The sequence below is a fragment of the Aspergillus tubingensis genome (genome assembly GCF_013340325.1).
Source record: "Aspergillus tubingensis WU-2223L DNA, scaffold_15, whole genome shotgun sequence".
In the NCBI taxonomy this organism is placed as follows: Eukaryota; Fungi; Ascomycota; class Eurotiomycetes; order Eurotiales; family Aspergillaceae; genus Aspergillus; species Aspergillus tubingensis.
The window spans coordinates 1,118,425-1,129,171 of NW_023336289.1; the positions used below are offsets into that span (position 1 = coordinate 1,118,425).

Consider the following 10,747-nt stretch of genomic DNA (forward strand, 5'->3'; position numbering starts at 1 on the left):
TGTGCATTGTACCATCCATCCAGCGGACAACCGTAAGCAATTCTCAAGATTATTTCTTCTTTTCTCTACTACTTCCACACAAACCTTTTCCGCTAAGAACGTATTTCAAACTGAGATTTATTTGCTCAACTATTAGTATTCACCACTTATATACATCTCATGATAGTTCCATCCGCCTACATGTCATGAACGATACATGATGACAAAGCTTTGATCATTTCGAGGGGTATTCCTTCTCTAGGAACATCTAACATATCTGTTTTTCTGACAGTGATGTATTTAGTGTTATCTTATCTTCGAAAGGCGTCGCCAGTTTGTATCCATAGTCAAGAGATATCTTGATGGTGTGTACGCGGATATTCTTGGACCATCTACCATCCTACGCCGCTGCATGTAACTGACCCAGGGGATAATAAACCGGATACAGGAGTATTTTCGGCAGATCGGGTCCGAATAGGCACCTTGATAGATTGGGGATTGTAGTATGTCACACATCCGTGGAGAGTGGAAAATACATTCTGTATGCGTATCAGTTGCGCAGGGGAAAGTTAAATCCTCTGGGACATTTTCAGAGTTTGGCCAAACCGGCTAACACAACGGAGAAAGTTTGAGAACGTTACATGCTGTGCAGACCCTAATGGGGTCGACCGTGGTTCTCTAAAAGAGACGATCAAGGTGAGCACATTGTTCTGCTGTTTATTGGTCCAATGAAGATGGCGAAAGCATCCTCGTGGGCCCATCTCCCACTCCCAACGCGTCTGTTGACAGCCTGAATACAACGATGAACTGTTCCATATTCGATCTTGGCTCAACCCGTCAAGCTTCACTACATAATACTGCCTTCTAGTCAGTTGAATAGGGCTTTGCGGTTACAACTGAACCAAGCAATACCCATAGATAAATTGGCTAATCATGGAGAATACGCTGTCTGCATCTGCCGGTTTTCCCAGGTTGGCAGGGCTCTACCTTCACTTCATTAAAACGAACTGATACTGATTCTGTTCATTTAAATACGCATCATTGCATATTTCGGGCCTATTAGAGTTCTCGCTTGTCCGCTCAATAGTTTGGCACCTAACATCTAGACCAGACGGGTCGATCCTCGGCTGGTGGGAAAAAGAAAGAGACAAGAAAGGTAGCCACGACTGCGGTTTCCACCTGCGCTTTCTGTTAGTAAAGTTCTGTTGAGAGAGAAACTGATTAAGGGTATGGTTCTTCTTGAGCCATTAGACATCACTCTTTCGAGAACTAGTTTCACACTCTTTCAGACTAAGTTACATCTCTATACTTTCGTTGAAGAACTCAGTCTTAAACTATATATTCACCCTCAGCTCAGCTACTCTTTTCCGTGAACATTATCTACTTCACTTGAGTTATTCTGGTGTATCATTCTTCGATTGTTTAGCCCTCTAAGGTATCAGCAATGGGTGACATCAAGATGAGCTCCTTAGGGTTCTACTACAGAATAGCTACTAACGATTGCCTGGACAGGATTGTGACTTCATTCCTAAACCTCCACCACACAATGCAGTATCCACCTTGGCCAGAACAAGCAACCTTCAGGATATCCTCTACCGATTCACACAACTACAGCGATGTGGTGAGGACCATCCGACTACCCTCTTCTTTACTTCAATTCCGGAATTTAACCGAGGATCTCAAGGGAAATGCGTCTCATGCGGTGTCCGCCCACCGAGCGGAGCATATTTTGACTAGCAGGAAGATGGCAATTCCTAGGCTAGCAGAAGGCTTGGAAACATTCTCAACCCCTGGTAGATTTCATCGTCGCCACGTGAGCCGAGCATGCGAATCCTGCAGACAGAGAAAGACAAAGTGCACAGGGGATAAGTCTGGTTGTCGCAACTGCCGTGAGGCTGGCATCATCTGCTGCTACACAGATGGTAAAAGGGAGAAATCCAAGAGGTGTGTTTTCATCTGACTAGCTAGATCCTCAACTGATTTTAGAGGAATTGGTACACCAAGGCAATTGGCTAGTTTGGAGGCCAAAATACGGACTTACGAAGACGCTCTGAAGAACCTGAGCAACAGATTTGGGCTTACGAACGAGCAGCTGATGAACCTGGCATTGACAGTGGTACAGACACAGACTCCTCGCATTTCTTTAGTCTTAGCCATATCTCTTGTTCCGATCGAGCCCGCTATTTCCACTTCACTCTGTCTACTCCAAGATTTTATACTGACTAGAAGTAGGAGGAGTCCTCCAGTCCCGCCTTGTCCCCTGATGGGCAAACACCCTTCCTCGGAAATCAAAGACCTCTTTCAACTCCCAACCCCCAGTTGCCACCATTCGTTGACTCCAGCCACTGCGTTGATTGTATCAGTGAAGACTTTAATAAGGACGAAGTTTCCCAGGCTACGGGCTACATTGGCCAAAGCTCCGAAATTGCGTGGATACATTCATTAGGCCGAGATGTCAACGATGGGACTGGATGTGGGACTCCTAAAGAATCTATATCACTGCAAAACTCTGATGATAGTCTTATATCCGCTTCGAATTACCATGTTGATGATCAAGAGCTACCAAGTATCGAGCGACAAGAGCCTTATGCACTGCCGTCAAAGGATATAGCTTCAAAGCTCTACAACTGCTATTTGGACCGGGTGCATCCTTCTTTTCCAATCATTGGGACCACACCATTCGGAGCACAGTTCCGTGCATTTTTCAACAATGCCAATTTACGCCCAGGAAACAAGTGGCTAGCAGTCTTGAACGTAGTCTTTGCAATCGCTGCTAGGTATGCTTATATCTCTGAAGCAGAATGGCAATTAAACAAGAATAATCACTGGCTGTATTTCTCAAGAGCAACGGTCTTGAGTATGGATAACGGGAGTTTTCACCATCCTGACCTACAGCAATTACAAGTGGAAGGGCTAACAGCTTTGTACATGCTTTCTTTGGGGCATATCAACCGGTACGTACATCTATGTCCGTATATACAAGTCACCTATGCATGTCAGTGCTTACAAATGATTCAAGTGCTTGGAGGATTTGTGGAGGTGCTGTTCGTGGAGCCCTTGGTCTTGGGTTGCATCTGCGCAACATGAGCAAGTCGGCTTCGGATACTTCCAGGGAGATCCGATATCGCGTATGGTGGTCCCTTTACATGCTTGATCACCGACTTAGCATGGTCACAGGACGGCCGTCTTTCATCGATGATACTATATATACAATACCCCTGCCTGTTCCAGTTGACGAAGAGAATTTCGAAAGGGATGAAGTGATAAACTGTCTCCGTCTATCACACGGGACTGAAGGCAACGGTTTGAATTTTGATCTGAAGGCCAAACACTCGATAGCTACCCCAAAGGCTACAGGCGCAACTGCCAGTCCTCCTTGTGGATCATTGCACTTCCTTCATGTCATTCTGCTCACGCTGATATCAAAGAAAATGACAACCAAGCTCTACAGTCCCGGAGCAGCGCGCACATCCTGGATAGGGATAGAGTTTGCCATACAAGGTCTCACTTCTGATATCGAATCTTGGCTTTTGACTCTTCCTAAAGATTATGATTTTACATCAACACAGTCCTCACAGGTCACTCATTCGATATCTACCCACCGGATGAGCCTGGCACTTTTATTCTATAGCACCAAAATTGGCATAACACGGCCATGCCTTCGCCGTCCTAATCCTGCGGAGCAGGAAGGCAAGGTTTCGGATGAGAAAATGCTGGATTTCTGTCACAGAACAGCAGCTGAGTGCGTGGAATCGGCTTGCCATATGCTGAGGCTATTTCCCGAAGGACTAGATGCTGCTTCACTGTACAGAATGTCACCGTGGTGGTGTATACTGCATTTCCTTGTTCAAGCAACCACAGTTCTTTTAATAGAGCTGTCTTTTGGAGTTTGTCACGTTCCAGAGAAAGCTTCGATGGTTTCTAAGGCGACTGAAAGAGCCCTTCAATGGCTTGCTATACTAGCAAAGACCAACGCAGCCTCAGAGAAAGCTCGCTTACTATGCCAATGCCTCCTACGCCGTATCGAACAATATGCAGGAGTGAATTTACCTATTCACCCTATCCCAAGTGATGTCGGCATTTCTGTTCCGCCTGGACCTAGACCAACCGGACTTTCGCCTACTCCAGACCCGCGCCCCAGTGAATTTGGAAGCGGCCCTTCACCTTTTTTTGGCTCGTCAAATTCTCTGGAAGCCCATGTGAAGTGCCAGCCTTCTCCAGAAAGTCCTAGTCTGATGCAAACGGACAAAGACACCAACGCTCAGGATACTTACGATGAGGGCCTTCCTTATGATCCAAGCACAGGGCAGATTATAGGGTCTTTCTTCCCACCTAATCTAAGTCTCGGCTTGGAAATAAGTGATTATTTCTTGGAGGAAGTGTGACACCTGTCTGCACCTCGTGATCTGGAATGTAATCAAAGGGCCGCCCTATATCAGGCCTCCCAGACGGTCTCCTAGTCTTGCTGTGAAATTTCGAGCATCGCGGCCCTGTCCCTATATAGAGCCGTGATGGGCACCCAGATTGCAATGAATGTCTCTCTTCACGGTGTTGACATAAATGTACTATTATAAGAACCGAAGTCTCTGACTTAGTTCCACCACCCTTAAATTCAATTGGTCCTAAATGCTTTGGTCTATCGAATCCTCTAATTTCCACCAAAGGCTTTCTCATTCAACCAGCCGTCATAACTGCCAAACTGACCCAGCTTATACCTCCCCGCGTTAAGATGGAATAGAGGATACCCATTGATAAACTCGTTGACTGTCTTTAGCAGTCTCGGATTTCCCTCAGATGCAGCACGCAGTCTCCGGATACTGCCTAAGCACTGATCTACTCTCTCCTGGAAAACCTCATACTCAGAAATCCCCCTGCAAACAGAAGTCTGCCTGATCCACGTCCCTGGTTCATTTCCCAAAACAGACTCCTTATAGAAAGACAACACATCATTCAACTGCTCAATGATCCCCGCTATATCAGGGATCAACGTAAAGTAATCCCCCAACTTCCAGTCACTCTCAGGGAAGTAGAAAAATGCATAAGCTTCCCCAATACCACTTTTGCCTTGCAAGAAGTCCGGAAACAACTTAGTAGAAGGAGAGACCACGAATTCACCTGTCCGCTCTGCCTCCACGATATTGATGCTCACAAAGTCCATGGTCGATTTGATGATCATGTCGCCAGCATACCATTCATAGTGACTAACTATATCGTGGAGGGTTTTGTATAGGCCCTTGATGTATTGGAGGTTGGTGGTGGATTTGCCAAGAAACACGGAGCGGTAGGGTTTAAGCTGCTCGCGAAATTCGGGGTCTGCGCATTGGTCGTCGATCGAGAAGACGTATGCTGTTAGAACTCCTATAGAGATCTGTAGATCTCGGGGAAGGCTGGGGTAGAAGCATCGTGCCAGGACTTCTCCTGTGTCGACGAAGTTGGGGATGGTGTCTTCTGGGAGGCCCGAGGCGGCTGCGAATTTGTTGAAGACTTCGTTTTTGAAGGCTTCGTCGGGCGCGAAGGGCGGGATATTGGGTAGGATTTCTTTCAAGAAGGGTACGATAATTTTAAGGAAGTCATCGGGTGATACTGAGGGTTGGGCTTTTGTCATTGTTGCAGTGCGATGCTGATGATTAATGGGTTCGTGGGAGGTATTCATAGGTGATGGAAAGCTATATACTATAATGTAAATCATCGGTACTATTGGAGTCTTTCGCAAGGAGGATTTCGCTACGTCATGAGGTTGCCATATCGGATTGATCGCGCACTCTGTGAGACAATAATGGTGTCTGTCGCTTTGATGAAATTCAATATTGCCAGGTCCTTCGATACAACTGGCATTGGAGTGAACTCAGGGATATACACGCAGCTGTGTTGCACTGACAAGTGGTGAGGGATACTGTGATAGAATGTAGACATGCAGAAAAGGCTATGCTGTGTGATATTACGTGAAGAAATTAATTGGGCCATTATATGGAGTTCATGTGAGGATTGTAATATATTGTAAATGCAGAGCATACAGAGAACAGAAAATGATCAGCAAGTGTTGGGCCATGGCTATCTGTACATATGCATCTTCTCTCAACATGGTGATCGTTGCCGTCGATGAAGGCTCTTTCTGATGTAATTCGCCAAGCCACGAAGATTTTCCCTGATGAAATGTGCTTCTTATCTACAATTTTTCCCAATCTTGATTAATATAATCAAGAATAACTCATGTATCAAATTTGATTCTCTTAATAGTGACGATTATCGTGGTTCGACCAGCATGACTCTTGCGGTCGGATTAAGCAAGGGGGTTTGCGATTGACCTCACTGGTGTACAGAGTCTTGTATGACAAGGCTGCATCCATACTATTTGAGCACTGTGATTAAATGGTGCCATACCTCCCTCGGCTATGGTAGGATCCCGTTTCTCTTGTGGTCACAGTGGTATTTTCTGCAAGGAGTATAGAGGAGTATAGAGAATGATGTGTTTGGTTGCACGCTCTCACAGCAGTATACTATTCACATCCCTAGTTCGTCCTGTTATAGAGTTATCATTAGTAAATTATATATTGACGACATCCAATGTCTTATTGTGGTGCAGTTATTCAGGCTCAAGCATATCTGGTCAAGCCCCCCTCTTTGACGGAGCAGCCTTTGACGGAGCAGTCAGTCCACTATCCTGCAATATTCACTCTGTCTCTCACCCTACCTACCTTACATCTTCAGACAGCTTCTTCATGAGTTGTTAAAAGAATCTGCGCATATTATCTCAGGGCTAAAGATGGCGGCAGAAAACGCGATAAGCATTCTTGTGGCAACAGGAATACTCCTCGTATGTTCTGAAAGGCTGTTATTTCCGAGAAGTTGCATAAGCCATCGAGAGAGCTAAGTTCGAGAGTGGCCTATAGTACTTGTCGGTGGTTACGTATAACCTATTAACCCATCCACTGAAAGACTTTCCCGGCCCGCGGACGCTAGCCGCCAGCAGGATCCCCGTAACCTACGCCTCTCTGAAGGGGATACAAGCACAGTGGCTCCATAACCTTCATCTAAAGTATGGACCAGTCGTACGCGTCGCTCCTAATGAGCTGAGCTTTATCGATGAGCAAGCCTGGAAGGATATATATAGCAGTTCACCCACGGTGCCACAAAGTATGAAGAGGGGGTCCGATTTCTTCAGATATCTTGAAGACGATGACAATCGGCCATCTATACTAGCAGCCGATGAGACAGATCACCCAAGAATCCGGCGAGCCTACGCGCCAGCATTTTCACGGCGAGCCTTAGCCCGTCAGGAGCCAATCCTAGCCAAGTATGGTGACGCTCTCGTTGAAATCCTTTCCGACATGGAAGAAAATACTATCAATATACGCGATTTGTTCCATTATACGCTTTTTGAGATTGTTGGGCATTTCCAATTTGGTGAAGAATTGGGAGTCCTGCGAAAAGGGGCACATAGAACGTGGGTACACAGCCAGCCCAGGTTGGTACGGGTCGCGACTTTGCTATCAGCTCTCGCCGAATTCTCCTGGATCAATCTTCTGTTCCGCTCGACTATACCCTGGATGTCGAAGTGGCGCCGCAAGGCTTATTTCAAGGCTTCGAATGACCTCATAGACCATCGACTTCGTACTCAGAGCGACGAACCTGACCTCATCGGCCTTACTTTTCGCAACAGTCGCAACTTGTCCCTGACTGAGAAAGACATCCGTGCCAATGCCCACATAATGATGACTGGAGGGGCAGAAACGACCATGACCACCATAACAGCCTTGACCGCATACCTCCTTCAGCACCCTGAGTGTTTCGCACGTCTCAAAAATGAGATTCGCACAGCATTCCACGACAAGAGCCAGGTATCTCTGGAATCAGTATCGAATCTTGCTTACCTAGATGCCTGCATCAAGGAGGCTCTAAGAATTTTTCCCCCGATCCCCGGGGCTATGCATCGTGTTACCCCTGCGAGCGGGGCGCTCATAGCCGGTCGATGGGTCGCAGGAAACATGCGGGTCTATATTCCCATCTTTGCAGTCACACGTTCACCCACTCACTTCTGGAACCCTGACAAATTTATTCCTGATCGCTGGCTAAATGGTGCAGACGGCCCATATCAGAAAGATAATAAAGCGGCATTCCATCCCTTTTCGACAGGGCCGCGGGGTTGTATTGGCCAAGAGTGAGTTGGCCTATTACTCATCATACATGAGCATTAGTTGATAAGTGAATAGCATGGCATATGGCATGACAAAGGTAGTATTCTGCAAATTTGCAACAGAGTTCAACTGCGAACTTGCGTCTGATGATACCGGCTCCTGGCTCTCAGGTCTTCGTTCATGGGGAACATGGGATGTGCCGCCACTCATGGTGCGGGTATCTAGGGTGGAAAGGCCAGCATCTGACTATGATATGATGTCGTTGTAATGACGCTTATGAGAAGTGGCTAGTCATGATGACAGTGATAACGCAGTGATGACATTTAGTCTTGATAATTTGATGTAACGTAGGTGTGTAGATTCACATTCAGAAAGACTTTATACGGCTCTACCTCCGCGGCCTACTTTACAGTCGGATCCTATCTGGCGGTGCACAGCCCAACTGTCAGTGGATATCCCTATCCCTACACTAACTGTATCCCCCCGGGCGGGGGGGGGGGGCCGGAGCAGATGCGACAAACGGACACTGTTTAACTTATTCCGGGATAACATTCAGACTGTCCATTGGAATCACCCAAGCTACAAATACGTATGCCTTCAGGTTCGCTATCCGAGATACCCTCGGGTTCTACTGAAGCGTCGAGTTCTCGTAAAATTGTGCAATGAAGATCATCGACCCCAAAGCGGACAACATCTGTACATCTTTTTCCGGTTCTCCGACCTTTCACCAGAATGATTTAGGCTTAGGTCCTCATCCTTGTCATAGGTCAAGGGGACACACTGCTGCAATATAACCCCGATAATCTAAGTTTAAGATGGCATTCCAGCCGTATTAGCTCAATAGACTAACTCTAACATTCCTTGTGAGAAACTTGCTCCGTCTTTTCCCCATATAACGATCGTCGATCTTCCGTAAGTCCCCGAAGTTTCCAAGAAAGTTCCAGGACCGAATCGGTTGCCGATGCATATCGGGACAGTCACTGTAGGAATCTACCAGACCATGAACCGATGTCTGTAAGTCCGTGGCTTAACCGCCGCACATTAAGCATCTTCCTCTCTATCACCAGTATGGCCCGCATCGTGATGATCTACAGAACAGGTACATATCACGTACCTCTTCAGTCATCGACACTATTTATTATTAGATAATCGGCGAGCTCTTACATTGAAATATTTGAGCATGATGAGTATTGTGCTATATAATCCCACTAAGGTCTACAGATCAACCCCAGATAGTGCAGGGCATTCAACGTCAACATCTGGTCTGTTAGACCCAATCTCGGTTCAACGGTGCCGATGAATACTATGGCCACGGCGGCTAATCAGCTCGCAGATCCGAAGCCAAGCGAATCACTGCAAACTTGCATCGCTCTGCTTCCCCATAGGGCTCCGCTACCCAAGCCAATACTATAAGGAACTACTAATAGTTAGCTATTCCCAGACAGGGTACTATTTTAAGAAGCAAAATGTTTTACCGAGTTTAGGATATGTTGTCGATAGTATATATGTATATAGGCATTGATATATGGGTATGGGTATGGGCATGTATGTTGTTATTGATAATGATGATGAGTGTTTATGAATTTTTATTCTATGGTTTATGGTGTTTGGTATGTCTCTGACTTAGTTTTATGTCACGATACGTACCTGTTTTTCTACATTATCGTAAATTTCCTGTTTTAGACATTGCCGCTTTACTGAGGGCGCTCAGGGGCTTGCTCAGTGAGTAATTCACATCACGACTCACCAAAGTTAAAGCGCGGGTCACTGGACAATCCGTTGCGCAGATTATATTGCTGCCATCGCAAAGATCGACCAAAAATGTCAATTCAAAGCCGCATGCCAGCTTCTCCGAACCCACATGCAGCGTCAGAGCATAGCAGATCTTTACTTTGCTTCCTGCGACCTGATCAATCCTCCCCAGACCCGGATCAAGGTGTATTTTGCTGGGGTAGAAGTCACCTTTACAAAGATAACCGAACACTGGACTCTGAGCGGTATGGTTACCGACCAAGAGACCCTGGAGGGGTTGCAGATGCTCCGCGAGCTGTGGAAGGACTTATGCATCGTTGAAGGCAAGCGGTCTCTCCCCGACAGACCAACTCAGCCTGGAGATCCAGAAACACGTATGCCATGTCTGCTAAACTATGAGATAAGTCCGGGGAAACCTCACCCCAAGCCGAAGTTATACTACCCTCTCACGGGGATCCGGAAATGAGAATCGCCAACGCGTTGACTGCCTTCTTTCAGCGTCATGGTATGCAAAATCAGTCTGCTGCCTACACCAATAATGTCAAGTCCTACTAGTAAGTAATGTTGCGGCTTGCTACATTTCCTCTTTCCCCTGTTTCTCTTCCTTCGGTACCCTTTGGCTGACCTATAGCCCAGTCCTGGCAAGGATTTGGACGTTGCCACGGACTTTCATTTTCTTATACGAAGAAAAAGTGACCTTATCTCACCATGTATTACCATTAGGACTTGCCAGAGGAGGCGGAGGACTCGTAATCCTCAAGACTGTGTGTCTGAGGAGCTTGTTGATCGGTTACTATGACTGTCACCGCACCACAGAAAGGATTGGCCGTGTACGTTGTTGTCGGTGCCCGCATGTAGTTACAGAATCCCCCGGGGACGTA

The 10,747-nt window shown here is 46.6% G+C and overlaps 3 protein-coding genes across 3 annotated transcripts; 2 read left to right on the top strand and 1 right to left on the bottom strand.

Moving 5' to 3' along the window:
* Window positions 1-1,525: 1,525 nt before the first annotated feature.
* AtWU_11206 (CeGAL family transcription factor) lies at window positions 1,526-4,364 on the top strand (the record flags this gene model as incomplete). The annotated part of the gene is made up of 4 exons (XM_035506308.1): window positions 1,526-1,901; window positions 1,968-2,095; window positions 2,212-2,933; window positions 2,999-4,364. 4 exons carry the CDS (start codon window positions 1,526-1,528, stop codon window positions 4,362-4,364), a joined length of 2,592 nt encoding a protein of 863 aa, XP_035362201.1.
* Window positions 4,365-4,627: 263 nt separating this feature from the next.
* On the bottom strand, window positions 4,628-5,584 carry AtWU_11207 (terpenoid synthase; the record flags this gene model as incomplete). Its single annotated transcript, XM_035506309.1, has 1 exon — window positions 4,628-5,584. One exon carries the CDS (start codon window positions 5,582-5,584, stop codon window positions 4,628-4,630), a length of 957 nt encoding a protein of 318 aa, XP_035362202.1.
* A 1,531-nt stretch (window positions 5,585-7,115) lies between these two features.
* On the top strand, window positions 7,116-8,141 carry AtWU_11208 (cytochrome P450; the record flags this gene model as incomplete). Its single annotated transcript, XM_035506310.1, has 1 exon — window positions 7,116-8,141. The coding sequence occupies one exon, from the start codon at window positions 7,116-7,118 to the stop codon at window positions 8,139-8,141; it is 1,026 nt and encodes a 341-aa protein (XP_035362203.1).
* Between the last annotated feature and the right edge of the window lie 2,606 nt (window positions 8,142-10,747).